The following is a 21,306-nucleotide window of genomic DNA, read 5'->3' on the forward strand; positions in this document are numbered from 1 at the left end:
CTTATTGGTTCTAGAAAGAGGGGAAGGGAGGGAGAGAAACATCTATGTGAGAGAGAAACATTGATCAGTTGCCCCTCGTACACGCCCGACCAGGACTGAACCCACAACCTAGGCGTGTGCCCTGACTAGGGATTGAACCTGAGACCTTCTGGTTTACAAGACGATGCTCCAACCAACTGAGCCACTGGTCAGGGCAAGAGCTCCTTACATTTTAATGATAGCAACTTTTCTGTCATATATGTTACAAAAAGATTTTTTTCTAAATAGTAGTTTGCACTTTAATTTTATAAATTTTTATTGACAAAAAGATATTTTGTTTTTAGAAAGTAAATGTTAGAGTCAATAACTCTCCTTCCCCTTTATCCCTTTTTGATAAAGGAAGGGAACATAAGTCAGAGATCTAAAGATCAAAACAAAGACCACATTATTAGTAAAGCTGAATTGGAGAAAAGATATTAGGCTTAAGGGCAGGTAAGCCTGTTAATATTTCACCCCCAAATTACACACATTTACCTACCCAATGATAAGCAGCACCTTCCCCGCAGTGCAGGCTGCCCCTGTAACATTTGTCACATGGGGGAAGAGGATATGTGCTCTCTGCCACTGAAGAGAAAAGGTACGATCTGAGCTATACCACACTACCTTTGCTCTTTCTGCTAACTCGACAATGAGATCACTCACTTCTTCCCTGGGAATACAACAGTGAACATCTCTCCACAAGAAAAAATGAAAACTCAGGGAAGAGAAAATTCCCCAAACATTAAGTGTATTCATTATGCCAAATACTTACTATAATTCTTATCACAGGCCAGATACAACCTTCCCTTTCTCTAAAATCAATATACATATCCTTGGGTGGAGATTTTTTTAAAAATACAAAAATTAGCCCTGGATGGTGTAGCTCAGTGGATTGACTGTGGGCTGTGAACCAAAGGGTCTCCAGTTCGATTCCTACTCGGGGCACATGCCTGGGTTGCGGGCCAGGTCCCCAGTGGGGGCCACATGAGAGGCAACTACACATTGATGTTTCTCTCCCTCTCTTTCTCCTTCCCTTCCCCTCTCTTTGAAAATAAATAAATAAAATCTTTAAAAATAATAATAAAATAAAAAATACAAAAATTAAACCAATAGTAAGCAGAAGAAAAAACAAAGAATAAAGAGAGGAATGGAAATTAATGAAACAAATAGACAAATATAAGGAAAATAAATGAGCAATACTTATTGTCCCTTGGCTCCAAATCCACCCTTACTTGCCTTGCTTACACACAATCTTCCCTTTCAGAAAGAAACTTCACAAAGGAATAGGGCCAGAACTGGTTCATAAGAACAGTGTGCTGGGTGGCTGAGAAACTTCATGTAGGGCATGAGGTAACCTAACTGGAGCTGATCTGTAGAAGTGGTTTACTGGGCGACAGAGAAATTTTCCAGAGGACGTGGGTCAGCTGGAGCTGATCTGTAAAAGAGGTCTATCAGGTGTCAGGGAAACTTGCCAGAGCGTGCATGTAGGCTAGGGCTTGTCCAGAAAATCTACTGAGATATGTATTACTGAGCCTCCCACATGCTCATCTATTGGGTAAGGTGACAGAAAAAAAAAGCACAAGGATAACAAGAAGGAAAGCCTCTTCTCTCCTATAAACTTGCAGAGAACCACCAGCAATGTGTATTGACAACGCCTAGTATCAAGCCAGCTGGAAAAGGAGTAATGTTTACAGCACCTATCCCCAGTATCACAAAGGAGGGCAAATAGGGATGGATTTGGAGCCAAGGGATAATAAGTTATTGCTCATTTATTTTCCTTATATTTGTTTATTTGTTTCATTGATTTCCATTCCTCTCTTTTTTGTTTTTTCTTCTGCTTACTATTGCTTTAATTTTTGTATTTTTAAAAAAATCTCCACCTGAGGATATGTATATTGATATTAGAGAAAGAGAAAGGGAGGGAAGGGGGAGAGAAACACCTACGTGAGAGAAAAACATCAATGGGCTGCAACCCACACGTGCCACGATGGGGGATTGAGCCTGCAATCTAGGTATGTGCCCTGACCAGGGATCACACTCACAATCTTTTAGTGTACAGGACAATGCTCCAACCAATCGAGCCACCCGACCAGGTCTAATTTTTCTACTTTTTAAGGTGGAAGCATCTTTGATTCCTTCTTTTCTAATGCAGTATTGAAAGAAATTTTCCTCTAAGCACTGCTATAGATGAATCCCAAAATTTTGCCATATTGCCTTTCCATTATGACTCAGTTATAAATATTTGCTGTTCTCTCGCTATTCATTTTAATTTAATTCTATTGAAGTCAGAGAATATGTTCTATAAGATTTCAGACTTCTGAAATTTATTGATACCTGTTTTATGGCTTAGTGTATGGTCTATCTTAGTGAATGTTTCATATGCACTAGAAAAGATTGTATATTCTGTAGTTCTTGGGCATAGTGTTCTACAAGTATCAGTTACATCACACTGCTTGATAGTGTTTTTCAAATCATCTATATCTTCATTAATTTTTGTATATTCTATCAATAACTGAGAGGTGTAAAAATCACTAACTATGTTGTGAATTTATCTGTTTCTCCCTAGAGTTTTATTAGTTTGAGATTCAAGTTTTTATGCTGCTTGTAAATAATATACATTTATGATGGTTTTATCTTTTTGAAGTGAGACTTCACTCCATATCTCTGCTAATTTTGTCTTAAATTCTACTTTTCTATGTTTACTGTTTGCAAGTACATTTTTTCGGTCTTTTATGTCAAATTATCTGTTTCTTCGTATTTTTAAAGTGTTTCCTCTAATCAGCATAAAGTTGGTTCTTCTGTACTTTTTATCCAGTCAAACTGTGCCTTTTTAATAAAGAGCTTAAAGTAGACCATTTACATTTAATATAACTATTGGTATGGTTGGGTTTAAATTTAGCATCTTGGTTAAGTTTTCTTTTTGCCTATCTCTTTTGTGTTCCCTACTTGACTTCATTTGAATGAGTCAAGTATTTTTAGCATTTCATTTTAAACTGCGTTAACTTTTTAGAAATAGCTCCTTATGTTTAGATCACAATATGCATTCTTATCACAGTCTATCTTCAAATCATATATTACTATTGAATAACATAAGGATATACATATATATAGACTGTATAAAAATATATAGTCTGTCAGGAAAAAGTCCAGCCATTGCTAATATAAGAGAATGGACTGGAATCCACTGTTGTCCATGCTTATGGGTCATTCATACATGTTCTTTGACTAATCCCTTCCCCTTCTTTCCACCATTCCTCCCTCCCCCATTTCCTCTGGCAGCATCAGTCTGTTGCCTGTTTCCATGTCTCTGGTTCTGTTCTACTCATTAGTTTATTTTGTTCATTAGATTCCTTATGAACACTCTTATAAGTGAGATCATATGGTATTTGTCTTTCACCACCTGGCTTATTTCACTTAGCATAATAGTCTTCAGTTCTATCCATGCTGTCCCAAAGGGTAGGGATTCCTTCCTCTTTCTTTCTGCTGCATATTATTCCATTGTGTAAATGTATCACAGTTTTTTAAGCCATGCATCTACCGATAGGCTGTTTCCAACAGTTGGCTATTGTATGCAGTGCTGCTATGAACATAGGGGTGCATCAGTTCTTTTGAATTGGTGTTTCAGGCTCTTTAGGATATATTTCCAGCAGTAGAATCACTAGGTCAAAAGGCAGTTCCATTTTTAGTTTTTTGAGGAAATTCCATACTGTTTTCCACAGTGGCTGCACCAGTCTGCACTTCCCCAATAGTGCAATAGGTTTCCCTTTTCTCCACATCCTTGCCAGCACTTGTTCTTTGTTGATTTATTAATAATAACCATTCTGATAGGTGTGAGGTGATATCTCATTGTGGTTTTAATTTGCATCTGATGGCTAGTGATGTTGCGCATTTTTTCATATGTCTATGGGCCCTCTGTGTGTCCTCCTTGGAGAAGTGTCTATTCAGACCCTCTGCCCATTTTTTATGAACTGTTGTTTGTCTTCTGGTGTTGAGTTGTATAAATTCTTTATATAGTTTGGACATTAAACCCTTGTCAGATGCATCATTGGCAAATATATTCTCCCACACAGTCAGTTTCCTTTTCATTTTGATGATGATTTCTGTATCCATGCAGATTTTTAATTTGATATAGTCCCATTTATTTATTTTTTTCCTTTATTTCCCTGACTCTAGGAGTTGTATCAGCAAAAATATTGCTGTGTGGGATATCTGAAATTTTGCTGCCTATTTTTTCCACTAGGACTTTTATGATATCACAACTTATACTTAAGTCCTTTATCCATTTTGAGTTTATTCTGGTGTATGGTATAAGTTGGTTGTCTAGTTTCATTTTTTTCTCATGTATCAGTCTAGGTCTCCCAACATCATTTATTAGAGAGGCTATTTTTACTCCATTGTATACTAGTGCCTCCTTTGTCAAATATTAACTGACCATAGAGTCATGGGTTTATTTCTGGGCTCTCTATTCTGTTCCATTGGTCTCTGTGTCTGTTATTATGCCGATACCAGACTGTTTTGATTACAGTGGGGTTGTAGTATAGTTTGATATCAGGTATTGTGATACCTCCAACTTTGTTCTTCTTTCTCAAGATTACTGTGGCTATTCAGGGTCTTTTTTGGTTCCATACAAATATTTGAAGTATTTGTTCTAGATCTGTGAAATATGCCCTTGGTATTTTAGTAGGGAGTGTGTTGAATCTATATATTGCTTTGGGTAGTATGGACATTTTAATGATGTTAATTCTTCCAATTCAAGAATGGGGTATATACTTCCACTTATGTGTATCTTCCTCAGTTTCTTTCTTCAGTGTTCTGTAGTCTTCCGAGTACATGTCTTTTACTTCCTTGGTTAAATTTATTTCTAGGTACTTTGTCGGTTTTTGGCTGCTATAGTAAATGGGATTTTTTTCTTAGTTTCTCTTTCTAACAGTTCATTGTTGGTGTACAAAAATGCCATCAATTTCTGAATACTGACTTTGTATCCTGCTACTTTGCCAAATTCACTTATTAGGTCAAGTAGTTTTTTGGAGTAGCCTACAGGGTTTGTGTGTACACCATCATGTTGTCTGCAAATAAGGACAGTTTTACTTCCTCCTTTCCAATCTGGATGCCTTTTATTTCCTCTTTGTGTCTGATTGCTGTGGCTAGGACCTCCAGTACTATGTTGAATCAGAGTGGTGAAAGTGAACACCCTTGTCTTGTTCTTGATCTTAAGGGAAATGTGTTTAGCTTTTTCCCATTGAGTATGATGTTGGCAGTAGGTTTTTCATATATGGCCTATATGTTGAGGTAGGCTCCCTCTATTCCCACTTTGCTGAGTGTTTTTGTCATAAATGGGTACTGAATTTTATCAAATGCTTTTTCTGCATCTATTGATATGATCATGTGATTTTTGTCTTTCATTTTGTTTTTGTGATATATCACATTTATTGGTTTGTGAATATTGTACCATCCTTGTATCCCTGGAATAAATCCCACTTGATTACGGTGTATGATCTTTTAAATGTACTGTTGGATTTGGTTTGCTAGTATTTTGTCGAGAATTTTGGCATCTATGTTCATCAGAGATACTGGCCTGTAATTTTCTCTTTGTTGCGTCTTTATCTGGTTTTGGGATCAGGATAATACTGGTCTCGTAAAAAGAGTTTTGAGAGTCTTCCCTTTTCTTGAATTTTTTGGAATAGTTTAAGAAGGACAGGTGTTAGTTCTTTGAATGTTTGGTAAAATTCATCTGTGAAGCTATCTGGGCCAGGGCTTTTTATGTCAGTGGTTTTTTGAGTATTGCTTCAATTTCGCTAGTTGTTTTTGGTTATTCAGGTTTTCTGTTTCTTCCTGATTCAGTTTTGGAAAACTGTATGTTTCTAGAAATGTACCCATTTTACCTGCATTGTCCAATTTCTTGGCATATAGTTGTTCATAACAATTTCTTACACTGCTTTGTATTTCTGTGGTATTAACTGTTCCTCCTCCTCTTTCCTTTCTGATTTTATTTATTTTAGTTCTTTTTTTTTCCCTTCATGAGTCTGCTTAACATTTTGTCCATTTTCTTTCTCTTTTCAAAGAACCAGCTCCTGGATTCATTGATCCTTTGAATTGTTTTTTTAGTCTCTATGTCATTTAATTCAGTTCTGATCTTAATTATTTCCTTCCATATATATATCTATTTACCTTTGTTCCACCTTGTGTTATCTTGTTATAGATTTTATTTCTCTTATATTACAACTTCATAATATTAATATTAACTCCCATAATTCATTGCTATTATAGTTTTAACCTGTCAACAGTATTTTAAAGGAAATAGGATATAGAAATATACATAACTAAAATAATAGAAATGGTGGTCTGTTGTATTTTCTCATATATTAGTGCTCATCCTTCTTTGCCACAGATCCTGTGTTTCATGTTGGTTTCGCTTCACCTAGAACTTCCTGTAGTATTTCTTACAGTATAGATCTACTTGGAATAAATTATCTGCTTTTGTCTGCTTAAAATTGCCTCAGCCCTGGCTGGTGTGGCTCAGTAGACTAAGTGCCAGCCTGCAAACCAAAGGGTCGCCAGTTTGACTCCTAGTCAGGGCACATGGCTGGGTTGTAGGCCAAGTCCCCAGTAGGGGCACTCAAGAGGCAACCACACACTGATGTTTCTCTCCCTCTCTTTCTCCCTCCCTTCCCCTCTCTAAAAATAAATAAATCAAGTGTAAAGAAAAAAAATGGTGAAAAATTTTTTTCAATTAAAAAGAAGTGCCTTCATTTTACCTTTCTTTTTTTTTATTTTAAAGAATAGTTTTGCTAAGTTAACATGGTTGTTAGTAGTTCTTTAAAGATGTCATTCCCTTGCCTCTGCACTTTATTGCTTCCGATAAGAAATCACCTATCATTCTCATCCCTAAGTATGTCTTTTCTCCTCCAGCTCTCATAAAATTTTCTTTCACTTAATTGACTATGGTGTAGCAAGATATTGGTTTTTTAATATTTATAATGTTTGGTACTTGTTGAGCTTCTTGACACTGTAGGTTGATACCTTCCATTAATAGTGAAAATTTTTCAATCATCATATCTTCATATGTAAACATTTTTTCTGTCCCAATCTCTCCTCTTTTTTCAAAGTCTACAGTTAGACATATGTTAGGCCATTTACTATTGTTCCACAAACCTCAGACATTCTGTTCCCTTTTTTTTAAAAAAAAAAAGTCTTTCTTCTTGCCCTGGCGGGGCAGCTCAGTAGGTTGGAGCATCTTCCTATACACTGGAAGGTTGCAGGTTCAATTCTTGGTCAGGGTACATGCCTGAGATGCAGGTTCAATTCACTATCAAGGCATGTGTATGCAGAAGGCAGCCAATGATGCTTTTCTTTTGCATCAATGTTTCTCTCTCTCCCCTCTGTCCTCTCTCTCTAAAGTCAATAATAAAAAAATATCCTCAGATGAATATTTTTAAAAATCTTTCTTTTCTTCCTTTTTCAGTTGGGATAATTTCTATTGATTGTCTTCAAGTTCACTGATCCTTTGTTCTGTTCTGTCCAGTCTGGATAGGCCCATTGAAGGAATGAATTCATTTCTGGCATTGTATGTTTGAGTTCTAGAACTTTCATTTGTTTTTTTTTTAATAGTTTCCATTTTTGTACTGAAATTACCATCTATTCACACATATCTTTCACCCTTCAACTAGATCTTTTAATACTGATAGTGTAACTGTTGTAAAATACTTTATCTAATCCCAACATGTGCATCACATGTGAGACTATTTCTATTGACGTTTTTTATTTTACTTGGTTGCAAGCCACATTTTCCTGCTTCTTCATGTTCTTGGGTCTCATAATTTTTTATTGTATGCCAAAAAAATGATAAAAGAATAAAGATGAAATAAATAACATTTGTCTCTAGAAAAAGTGCAGTCTTTGCTTTCTCTACTATTTATATACTGAGGATTCCTAAATTAAGTCCAGACTTCTCCCCCTGAGCACTTGAGTAGGACCTGAATGCCTAGGCAACAAATACACTTAGATGTTTAAAAGGCATCTCAAACTCTTAAAAAAGTGAACTGCTGATTTCTCCATAAACTTGCTCCTCCCGTAGTCTTCCTCATCTCACTAAATGGAAACCCATTGTGTCACTTTCCCAGGATAGAAACCTAAAGTCATTCTTGACTCTTATAGGCCACATATATTTTAAAAATATATCCAAAATCCTACCACTTTTCAATACCTCTATCTAGTCATAGTCTCTCCATCATCTTTTTCTTGAATAACTGTCATGGCCAATTGATCTTTCTGTTTCTGCCTTTACATTTTTCACTCTCCCATGTCTATTCTCTACAAACAGCCAGAGTGATTATTTTAAAACGTAAGTGAAATCAGGTCACTCCTCTACTGAAAAATCTCTCAGGGCATCCCATTTCACTCAGAGTAAAAGCTGAAGTCCTTAGCATGGTCTCCACAGGCCCGTGCTCTGGCTCCTTGCAATCTCTCTGATCCTACGTCTTCTTTTCACTCACTGTGCTCTAGCCATGCTGGCCTTTTTGCTATTCCTAAACAGTCATGGCACGCTTCCACATCAGGGCCTTTGTAACTGCTGTTCCTTCTGCCTGCAGTACTCCTTCCCTCTGTTGAAGTTGTCTTAGTAGTTTAAAACAAAGGATTAATTCTCACAGGTCTGTTAGTTAACTAGATGGTTCTTTTGCTGGATTGCATGCCAGCCTGCAATCAGCTGGAAGTGTGGCTGGTTGGAGGAGGGACCTAAGATATCTTTCTTACACATCTCAGACCTTGGTGCTAGCTGTTGGTTGGCCCTCTCTCTCTGCTCATGGTCTCCTATAATTTGGTATTTTAACCCAGGTTTCCTTGCATGATACAAGAAGCATTCCAAAAGGGCAAAGAGTCATTTGAGGTCTAGGATTTGAAACTCATTGTCTTCTTTGGCACTTGATCAAAACAGATTATAAGGCCAACCCAGGTTTAAGGCCATAAGAAAATAAACTCCACATTTTTATGGAACAAGCTACAAAATATTGTGGTTTCAATATATCAAACCCCAGATATTTGCATGGCTCAGTCCCTTCATGTGTTTGCTCAAATATCATTTTGTCAGTGAGACCATGATTCCTTATTAAGTAACTACCCTCCCCTCATCTTGGCACTTAACTATTCCACACTTTATTTTAGCACCTAATACCACCCGACATTGTATATTTACTTGTTTGTTTATTATTGTCTCCCTTCCACTATAGTGTAAGTCCATGAAGCTAGAAACTTTGTCTGTTTGGTTCACTACCAGGTCCCTGGCACGTTGAACACTACCTTGTACACAGTAGGTACTCAATCAATGTGTATGGAATTAATTATTTTACTCAAATGGTTAAAATAATAAAGAATCTGAAATAATTCAAAAAGGATAACTAATTTTATGCATTCAAATGTTAGCGACTTCATATATTCTCCTTTGATTTATTCTGGGATTTTGAACAAAACATTTTATTAAGCTTCAGTGTGTCCATCGATAGACTTTAGCCATGTCTGTGTCTGGGATACAGTGAGGATGCTTTAAACCGATACTTCAAACTAGTCATGCATAAAAAGTTTCTGCAGGGCCCAGAATGTGCATGATCTTGGTAGCTTACCAGCCTGGCTTTAAATATTTCCAGAAATGCAAGATTTAACTGCATAATAATAATAATATTATTATTTTATTATTTATGTAAGATACCTATGATTAATAGTGTTATCCACCCAAGTTCTGCCAAGGCTAGTGTCTGTTAAATTTCTTTATCATTTCTTCAGTAGAATGTAAAAACATTTTTTTAAAAAAGCCATCATGATAGGCTATATTAAATCTGAATTTAACTGAGAAAAATTCTAGATTAAAAACACATAAAAAAACAAGTTAATCAGATGTATAATGTATATAAAAATGCTCTGACCCCATTCCTAAATCCACTCAATATAAATGGAATAAAATGAGTGAATGCTATAGAGAGGAGAAGATGCACACTAGTGGGGACATCAATACTAGAACCACTGTCACCACCCCAATAAACTAAAGGCACTATTATTAGGCCTAAACTATTTTTACCTCTGATGTGGGGAATAGGATTATTTACCTATTAAAAATTCTCACTATTTTCTGTACTAGAATAATAATACCTGAGGAAATAATGTAAATGAGTCAGCTAGTTACGGACAAAAGAATCTTTTCTTACAGAGAAACAGGGGGTGTAAAGGTTAGGGATAGGAAGGAGACCTACTTTTTATTTTATATACTTTTGTACTTTTTTCTTTTTTAAACACATGCATGTAGTAGCCCTAAACAAAAAGTTTTTTTTTAAAAATCCATACAATATAAAAGAAATTGACTTCCTCTATGGCTCTGCAAAGAGCAAATAAATATGAAAGGAAGTGTTCATAAATAGCATTTTATATACACTATGGTACACAGCCCAAGGAAAAATTAGAATGAAATAATTCACACTTTATGTGCATGTGCTTGTGTTCATGTATCTGTATATTATGGCTTATGTGGAAACCACTGCCTCTCTGCCAAACTGACAAGACAGGACATCATCTAATTGCAGAAGACAGTTTGATCTAATAATATGCTATTTTAGGCAGAAGAAAGCTCAACACAAACACAAAAAACTTGCTGACTTAAGGCAAGATTTTAAAAACAAGCAAATAAAAGTTTGTTATTTTTAAAGTGCCTAAATCCTCTTAGGATTCATTTTATTTATACCACATGAATTTAGAGATAAGGTTCAAGCAATTACCCACATTACATTTTTACTCATGAATTGTTGATAAACTATTACCATTGTTTCTGATATGCTTTCTACTCAGATCTCTTCCATGTACCTAAGTTAAATTCTGACTCTAAGCAGCTACAGCCGTGAACAAGCTTTAATGCGATAAACCTTCCCTAGCCAAAAGTGTCACATTAGTCAAACCCTAAACATTAAAGGTTTCTCTCATACCGGTGAGAAAAGTCTAGGTAGTGTTGGTTTGATTCTCAGCATTAGAAACATTCTCATTCAGGGAAAGGACTTGTTCTCTTCTGCATTAGATAGAAATTTTGCTATTATAAAATTTGATGAGTCATGCAAGAAAAAAAGAAGATATATATTTGGAGTTCCAATGGTAATAAATAGGAAGGGATGAATAAAAAAAGCCAGAAAACTAAATTTCTGGACTGAGCATTTCTAAGAGCTAGTTATGTGGCCTTGGTCAACTCATCTAATCCTCTAGGACTAATATTTTCATTTGGAAAAGAAAAAAAGAGGGAAATAAGATGAGATTTTTAAGGTTCTATCAAGTTAAAAAAAAAAACATACACAGTTTTGCATTAGACCGAGAAAGTCTTCTTCTAAGAATTATTCCAATTATGTTGTGGCACATGTGATCAAAGATAATGTATATCTGGACAAGATTGTTCATTGACATCATTATTTGTATTAGCAAAAGGCCTGTGGAAAAATAATTCAATGTTCAGTGGAAAGCTAGTTAACTACTTAAAAAAATTAGAGAAAATCTATACAATGGAATACTATGAAGCCATTTAAAAGACTGGGGAAGTAATATGGAACAATACCCAAAATACATAGTTATGTAAATAAACTACTGCACAGAATGGTGTAATAGTGTTTTCATCCTGGTTTTTAAAAAGGGGGATAATGACATATACACACATTGATATATATGTATATGTATAATACGTGCATATATTATACATATTTATATATGTATAATGTGCATATATACATATTTAAACATGTACACACACATTTTTATTTATTCTAATAATATTTGTAATGAATATACAAAAAACTGGTAGTTGTTACTCTGGGAAGAAAACCAGCAGTTTAAGGCAGAAAAAAGGCTTCTTTTACTGTCTGATTTTATCACGTGTAACTATTTTACTAAAGAAAGAAAAAAAACACAAAATTTTTATTTAAAAACTTGTATTTCCCACCCTTTAAGTTACCCGAAACACCTTATTTACCAAATACATGTCTTCTCTGACAAAAGATTAATATTTTATGCATAATTACCTTGAAAAGTCTAGGAAACACATCTGCTGGTTGTCCCCGAATCACAAATAGACGAGAATTTAATTTTCGCAGATTAGCATCAAGGTCTTCAAGACATTGAAGCAAAAATCTAGGGAGAGGACAATATTATTAAAATTATTAAATATATATATATAAGATATAAAATATTACAAAATCATGGTATTCTAAAGGTTAAAATGCCAGCTCCACCATCTAATTACCTCTTATCATCTTATTAATTCTAATTGATAGTTTCCAGAAGCCATAATTTTTTTAAATTACAGCACAAGTGTCTTAGTATTGTATTTTATTATTTTTTAATATATTTTATTGATTATGCTATTACAGTTGTGCCATTTTACCCCCTTTATTCCCCTCCGCCCTGCACACCCACATCCACTCACATTCCCCCCATTTAGTTCATGTCCATGGGTCATACATATAAGTTCTTTGGCTTCTACATTTCCTATACTATTCTTAACCTCCCTCTGTCTACTTTCTACCTACCAATTATGCTACTTATTCCCTGTACCTTTTCCCCCCCTCTCTCCCTCACATTCACCCACTGATAACCCTCCATGTGATCGTGATCTCCATTTCTGTGATTCTGTTCCTGTTCTAGTTGTTTGCTTAGTATGTTTTTGGTTTTTTTAGGTTTGGTTGTTAATAGCTGTGAGTTTGTTGTCATTTTACTGTTCATATTTTTTATCTTCTTCCTAGATAAGTCCCTTTAACATTTCATATAATAAAGGTTGGGTGATGATGAACTCCTTTAACTTGACCTTGTCTGAGAAGCACTTTATCTGCCCTTCCATTCTAAATGATAGCTTTGCTGGGTACAGTAACCTTGGATGTAGGTCCCTGCCTTTCATGACTTGGAACACTTCTTTCCAGCCCCTTCTTGCCTGCAAGGTTTCTTTCGAGAAATCAGCTGACAGTCTTATGGGCACTCCTTTGTAGGTAACTGTCTCCTTTTCTCTTGCTGCTTTTATGTCTTATCTTTAATCTTGGGTAATGTAATTATGATGTGCCTTGGTGTGTTCCTCCTTGGATCCAACTTCTCTGGGACTCTCTCAGCTTCCTTGACTTTCTGGAAGTCTGTTTATTTGCCAGATTGGGAAAGTTCTCCTTCATTATCTTTTCAAATAAGTTTTCAATTTCTTGCTTTTCCTCTTCTTCTGGCACCCCTATGATTTGGATTTTGGAACGTTTAAAGATGTCCTGGAAGTTCCTAAGCCTCTCCTCATTTTTTTGAATTCTTATTTCTTCATTCTGTTCTGGTTGAATGTTTATTTCTTCCTTCTGCTCCAAACTGTTAATCTGAGTCCTGGTTTCCTTCCTTTCACTTTTGGTTCCCTGTACATTTTCCTTATTTTCACTTTTCAAGGCCTTCATTTTTTCCTCTAATTTGCAACCATGTTCAACCAATTCTGTGAGCATCTTGATTACCAGTGTTTTGAATTGTGTATGTGATAGGTTGGCTATCTCTTCATCTCTTAGTTGCATTTTTCCTGGAGCTTTGACCTGTTATTTTATTTGGGCCATTTTCTCTTTTTCTTGGTGCACCTGTTAAATAGTAAGGGGTGGAGCCTTAGGTGTTCACCAGGGCAGGGCAACCCACATCACTGCGTTGTGATGCTGTATGTGGGGCAGGGTCTGAGAGGGAACATTATGGCTTTCTCCGCTCTCTGCAGGTTTTCAGTCACTTCCTAGCTCCCACAATCAAACTGAGCCCTTCTGGTTCTGATTCCCAAGTGTGTGGGTGTGTACATACTAGGACCCTGTGGGTCTCTCCAACGAACTCTCCTGTGAGGCTGGGGGTTTTTCCTGCTGCTTCAACCCCCACAGGTGTTTTCAGTCAAAGACTTTGAGGCTTTATTTTCCCGTACTGGAACCCTAGGTGGCTGGGTCTATCTCACTCCCCAGTTGTTCCTCCTGGTTTATCTGCACTCGAATGTGGAACTGCCCAGTCTGCCAGCTGCTGCCTTGCCTGGTTCACAAGCCACTGCCTTGCCTTGAGTCCTCTCCACTTGGCTGCCCGTCTCCGCCTCTCCTACCAGTCTGGATGAGTGTTTCTTCTTTAACTCCTTGGTTGTCGGACTTCCATACAGTTTGATTTTCTGTCAGTTCTGGTTGTTTTTGTTTTTAAATTTGTTGTTGTCCTTCTTTTGGTTGTGCAAGGAGGCACAGTGTATCTACCTATGCCTCTATCTTGGCCGGAAGTCAGTTTCTTAGTATTTTAATAAAGTTCCTAAATTAAATCAGTTTCATTAAATAATAGTGTTAGCAAAAGTTTAAATTGTAAATATAAAAATTAAATGAACAAATAAATAGATCTCATTGTTTAAACTTGATGAAATGAATTCAAGTTCCTATAGAAAAACCAATGTCAAAACCTAGAGCATTTTCTACTAGAAAAAAAGGGAAACATCCTATTTAATCACTCTGAGCAAATGAATAATTTAGAATGTGAGCATGTTATTGGGGGATATTATAATTATCTAAGAGAAAGATGATAATGCTCATTTTCTTTCTTTTATAATATTTCTTAAAATTTTTTAATTTTTAATTTTTTATTAAATACTTTTGAATTTTATTGTCATTCAAGTACAGTTTTCTGTCTTTTCCCTCCACCACTCCCCCCCATCCCAGTCATCCTCACCTCCCTCCATTTCCACCCCTCCTTGTTTTTGTCCATGTGTCCTTTATAGTTGTTCCTGTAAACCCTTCACCCCTTTCCCCCTATTATCCCCTCCCATCTCCCCTCTGGTTACTGTCAGTTTGTTCTTAATTTCAATGTCTCTGGTTATTTTTTGCTTGTTTGTTTCTTTTGTTGATTAGGTGCTAGTTAAAGGTAAGATCATGTAATATTTGTCTTTCACTGCCTGGCTTATTTCACTTAGCATAATGCTCTCCAGTTCCATCCATGCTGTCATGAAGGGTAGGAGCTCCTTCTTTCTTTCTACTGCGTAGAATTCCATTTTGTAAATATACCATAGTTTTTGATCCATTCATTTACTGATGGGCACTTGTGTTGCTTCCAGCACTTGGGTATTGTAAATTGTGCTGCTATGAACACTGGGGTGCATAGGTTCTTTTGGATTGGTGTTTCAGGGTTCTCAGGATATAATCCTACAAGTGGAATTGCCAGGTCAAAAGGCAGTTCCGTTTTTAGTCTTCTGAGGAAATTCCATACTGTTCTCCATAGTGGCTGCACCAGTCTGCAATCCCACCAACAGTGCACTAGGATTCCCTTTTCTCTAAACCTCTCCAACACTTGTTGTTTGTTGCTTTGTTTATGATGGTCATTCTGACTGGTGTGAAGTGGTATCTCATTGTGGTTTTAATTTGCATCTCTCTGTTGGCTAGCCATACTGAGCATATTTTCATATGACTCTGGGCCCTCTGTATGTCCTCCTTGGAGAAGTGTCTGTTCAAGTCCTTTGACCATTTTTTAATTGGTTTGTTTGTCTTATTAGAGTGGAATTGTGTGAGTTCTTCATATATTTTGGAGATCAAATCCTTGTCTGGGGTATCACAATGCTCATTTTCAAGCTTCTAATCTAATTAAGGAAAATTAATTAGATGTTAAATAATGTGGCATTAACTCTCTGAGTGTAGAGTATGCCAGATTGATGTTTTCAAAAAGATTTCATGAGCCCAGGCTAGGCTCAATTGGTTGGAGTGTTGTTCGGTACACCAAAAGGTTGCAGATTCAATCCCCTGTCAGGGCACACACTTAGGTTGTGGGTTTGATCCCCAGTTTGGAACGCATATGGAATTTTAAAAAAAAAGATTTGATGAGGTAGGTGGGGCTACAGATTTTTTTCAATGAAATAAATAACCAACAAGGCTTACACAAGATAGATACCTGGGGAAATTCTGGGGCAGTACCAGAAGACTGCTTACTGTGCATCTTTTATTGTGAAGAAATGCAGCAGCCACTTACCAAGAACAAATCTGAAAGAGATGTCACCCCTGGAATGTTCAACCTCATCATTTGCCTCATGTTAGTTTTCTGTAACATTTCATCTAGATTCTGTTCCTCTCAGTTGGAAATATCTTATTTCCTCTCTACTTTGCTTAAGTTTTTGATCTTAAGATGAACTATTTGCCTGCTCTTCCACAGGGCATGTGTTCTTATGAGTAGTGATTGTGTCTTACTTATGAGAAGGAGTGGTTAAGATGAACGGAAAGGCATGGTTCAGAATTATATTGTCTAGTATAGTAGTACTCCCTTGGCACATGTAGCCATTTAAATGAATTAAAATAAAAAATATAGTTCTCTTCACTCACACTTGTCACATTTCAAGACCTCTCAACAGCCTCACATGTGGCTAATGGCTAGCATATTGGACAGCACAGGTGAAGATCATTTCCATCAATGCATAAAGTTCTATTGGAGTGAGTTGTTCTAGAATGTTGTTCTGTCTAGATCATTTTGTTCTCTTTGCCCATTCTGATTCCATTATTTCATCAAGAAAGCCCTCTTAATTTGTTATAAATGTAAGTATTAGAGACATTGGTAACCTTCTGAACCTAGTTAAGTTTGATATTCTTTCCCCTTTAGGAATCATGATCTCTGCGGGCTTTGGAAGTCACAGTGCTTTATGCAGGAGGATGCTGAAGACATTCCATCATGTCATCTTAGGTAGTCTCACAGTCATTCTTAGACAAATAAGAAACACACATCTGTATCCTCACATTTACATTTCACCACATTCCTTTTCTGTCTTGGTTTAGAGTTACCTCCCTAACACCTCCATCCTCACTCTACACTACCCCACCACTACAAATGTGTAAATTTGTTAAAGCAAGACACAATAAAAGCACGTGAGTTTTGTAAAATTATCTGTAACTGTAAATAGCTTATAACATTTGGTGATAAATGTTTATTGGGAAATATCTAGCTTTATGTATTTGCTTGGCAAAAGAGCTTTTAAACACTAGTAGTCAGATCAAAAATTAAAGTAGAATGAACTAGCAATTTTAAGTTTTCTTAAATTTAAACATTACAAGCCTAAAATATCCTGGAAGGATAATTCAAGGCAGAGATAATTGTGAAATCTCTTTTGTACATTTAGTTTCAGAATCTTCTCCACCAGAGCTGGTAGTATATAGCAAGAGTTCTCCTTATTCGGCTTTTTGGTGGAAATATTTCTATGTGGTACAAGCAGGTCAATGATAGATTGTAAGATGGGAAAAGAAAAAAAAAGGATCTGATCAATTTATTAAATGAATAAGTAAACCTCGATTAATTAATAATTGGTCTTTTATTTTTCCCTTGTTCACAAGCTGAATAATCATTGTTAATGCTTTTCAATAAATATCTTATGAAACAACAAAACATTGTAGAAAATGACATGGACTGAAGCTGCATTACAATAGAAAATATTTTGCAACCAAAGAATCATTTTTATTTTGGCAGTTCATAAAACAAAGGAATAAAAATGTATTCAAGTATGGTGCTTTTCTTCCACAGATGCTTTTTAAAAATTTTATTTTCAATTACAGTTGACTTTCAATACTATTTTATATTAATTTCAGGTGTACAGCACAGTGGTTGGACAACTACATAGTTTATGAAGTGATCCCCTGACAATTTAAGCACCGACTTGGCACCATACATAATTATTACAATATTATTGACTATAGTTCCTATGCTGTTACTTTACTTCCCCACCACAGATGTTATTGATGGTGTTCTTCTTTAATAGATATTATCATTTACATCACTGTAATATCACATAAGAATTGCAGATATACGGTGTGCTCAAATATAGGTACTTTTAAAAAGCATATAATGCTTACTTTGCACTCAAACATTTTAAATAGAAAAGACTTGAAAAAAACAGAGCAGGATGGAACACTCAATAATGCTATCCTCTGTTGTAAAGCTTTTTGCACTATGACTTTTAAAACTATAGCATATATCATTTTGATAAAGTAAAATTTACATTGCATGTATCTGCTTATGTAATATGTACATAAGAAAATAACTAGAAGGATATTATACCAAGCTATTAACAATAGCTACCTTTGGGGAATGGGAGTTTGGGGTGGGGTCGAAGAAGAAATATACTTTTTAAAAAATTCATAAAAAAAGGTATAAAATTGATCATTAGCATATACTTTTTCAAAGTAGACCAAAACTGAGAAATACCGTATCTACTGTAAACCTGGCTTAATACATAGTGAACATCTTTTCAAAGCAACAGAATTATTTCGATGGCATGAATTTCATGGTTTTATTGTATTCCCATTGCAGAGATTTCCCAAATTACTATCTTTTAATCAATCCTGAAATGTTCTAATTTCTTCACCTGTAAAACTGGGATAATAACAGGACCCATATCATACATAGCATTGTTGTGAGAAATAAATTAATATTATGTGAGGCTCTTAGAACAGTGCCTGATTCATAGTAACCATGATTATATGTTATCTAGTATTTTTTTTGTCCCCTCCTTTCCTATCACTTCTAATTCTGCTACAATAATTCTAGACCTTGTTATCTCTTGCTGGCATTATTTACTATAATGCCTTAAAATAAATCTGCCTATGAACAGTCTCTTCCTGCTCTAATCCATTTTATACACAATAGCAAATATTCCTAGGTACACTTTCCTGTACAAATGTACTCAAAGGCTCATTCTTATAAAGAACAAATTTTTTTCCTTGGCCGCTAACTTAGTGTTCCAGGTTCATTTCCTACCATACCCAGTTCCCTCCCACCAAATCAAACTACATCTGTTTTCCCCATTCAGTCTCCTAGAATTTGCTCCTTGCTCTTCCCTTGGCCTGAATACCTTTCCCAATTCCCATCTCTTCAAGTTCATATCCTACCAATTTTCAGTCTTCCAGCTCTAAGTAACTTCTCCATCCTCTAAAATGTCAAAGGACATAATGTACTTCATCCTAGAGAAACTTTCAGACTGTACCTTATATTATAGCTCACTCTCTCGCTCTCTCTCTCTCTCTCTCTCTCACACACACACACACACACACCCCTTCTCCTGATGAATTTGAAATAAAGTATTTGTGTCTCATTCCTAACTACACAGTTTCCTAACCTGTGTTTATGTTCCTACATTCGGCAAGCAAATCTCATCATGTAAGTTTAGAAATAGGATAAAATGACCTGTAGAGTTGTCCTGTACACTGTTGAAAGGATTATAAACAGCATAAAAACACCTAGTAGAATCACTAATACTTGGTAGATACTCAAAATAAGCAGAAGTTATAATTATTCTCTCTCAGGAATAATTTATATTTTTGAAAAAAGTAACTTGTTTCTATATGCAAATACTTGGGCATGAAAACAGAAGACAATGAATTAGTCTATATACATGTCTATAGAGAATCATCTTGAACTTATAACTTCCCCTGAATGTGACCTTGGACAAAGTTTTGATGAAAATCTTCCCAGTGACAAGGTAAATGTGAATATGAATATACTGAGGTCTGTTCAAAAAAAGTTCAACCATTGTTAATATAAGAGAATGGTCTGTGTGACATCAATGTAACCTGGAAGTCAAGAAGAGCAGACTGGAATGTGTATGCGTCAACAATGACGACTTCACTGTACTAGTAAGTGGGGGCAGTAGACACTGTTGAGTGACATGTGTACTCTGTTGCCATCACATTCAAAATGGTTGAGCAAATACAGCAACAAATCTGCATCAAATTTTGTGTTAAGCCTGAATACTCCTCCATGGAAACTATTCAGATGATTGAGAAGGCAATAGCTATGGGCAACTGGTGATTGGCAACTTCATCATGACAATGTGCCTGCTCGTGCATCACGTCTTGTGCAGGGTTTTTTGGTGAAACATCAAATTACCCAAATGACTTAGCCCCCTATAGCCCAGATTTCGTGCCCTGCAACTCTGTTTTTTCCCAAAACTAAAATCACTTTTGAAAGGGAAGAGATTTCAGACCATTGATGAGATTCAGGGTATATGACAGGGCAGCTGATGGTAGCTGTGTGAGGTCCCAAGGTGCCTACTTTGATGGGGACTGAAGTATCATTGTCCTGTGTACAATGTTTCTCGTGCCTTGTATCTTCTTCAATAAATGTCTCTATATTTCATATTACATGGCTGGACACCTTCTGGACAGACCTTGTATATGGAAAGATACAGAGCAATTAAGACCCTGAATCAACTAATCTCTAATAATCTCTAATTATTCCTTGATAATACCATAAAATAAAACCTCCAGTATCTCAGGTTTAAAGTATTAACTTATTGGCAGATAAGACTTCTTTTTACTGATGAATAACGTGACTTGAAAGAGTGCTACATAAAATCTAACCTTTCATCCTTTACACTCAGCTGGGAAGTGAGTTCTGTCAGAATTCAGATTCAATGTGTTCCAGAGAACACACAAATTTCAACTCTTATATATTAGAAGTGTATGTGCCTCAGACAGGCATCCAATATTGAATGTGATGATTTAATATACTGTATATTGAAAATACACGGGGCACACTTAAGAGGTATGTATTTTCAGATCTCTAATTTGGCATATTTACTGTTCCTTTGAAACAAATCATTTGAAGGCTCAGTCAACAATGTTATTAAATACATGCAACAGGTTAGTTTTTAAGTAGGCCTGAGGTAGTAAAACTCACTACATCCCTTTGTATAACTGTATTTCCTACACAGAAGACAGTTCTCATGTTAATTTAATTACAACACTAACTGTACTACTTCAAAATAAATTGCAGAGGTGCTAGGTGAGAAAATATATTTCTTCGTATTTTAAACATTTTAAGGATTTCTTTAACCTCCAGAGTTCACTAGTTTACTGCTACTATAAAAAAGTATATGCAGTGAGCTTCCTTATACCAGTTCCAAAAGATGATCTCAACATGAATCAACAGAAATCATTTCCTAAAGTAGGTCATTGCTATAGCAACCAATGGGCGGTTTGGTATACTCCCAGTCACAATGACCTACTTTCCAGTCTGTGGGAGAACAGCTTTATGTAACTAGAATTTCTAGATCTGTCTATAAAATAGTCTAAAAAAGGCAATGGTAGGATCAACATAATTCCTCTGCAGCTGAAAATAAGGCATTATGAATTAACATGTATCATACCAGAATAAAACCATCTGGTTCTGCACTTTAGTTTATAAAAATATATCTTATCACATGCTCAACAATGAAAACTACACTTTGAATAACTAAGCCAAAATAATTCATTGTTGACTCTAAAGAACTGATTAAAAGAATATAAATTAAGATAA

The 21,306-nt window shown here is 35.8% G+C and overlaps 1 protein-coding gene across 3 annotated transcripts in view; it reads right to left on the minus strand.

The window, feature by feature from the left end:
• Positions 1-21,306, minus strand: part of CRY1 (cryptochrome circadian regulator 1) — a 59,268-nt gene that overhangs the window by 15,285 nt on the left and 22,677 nt on the right. For all 3 annotated transcript variants that reach the window (XM_053922005.2, XM_045187007.3, XM_024579381.4), the window contains exon 2: positions 12,054-12,162. In XM_053922005.2, coding sequence (XP_053777980.1) covers positions 12,054-12,162 — 109 coding nt within the window. The remainder of the gene's footprint in view (positions 1-12,053; positions 12,163-21,306) is intronic.

The sequence above is a fragment of the Desmodus rotundus genome, chromosome 3 (genome assembly GCF_022682495.2).
Source record: "Desmodus rotundus isolate HL8 chromosome 3, HLdesRot8A.1, whole genome shotgun sequence".
Taxonomy (NCBI): domain Eukaryota; kingdom Metazoa; phylum Chordata; class Mammalia; order Chiroptera; family Phyllostomidae; genus Desmodus; species Desmodus rotundus.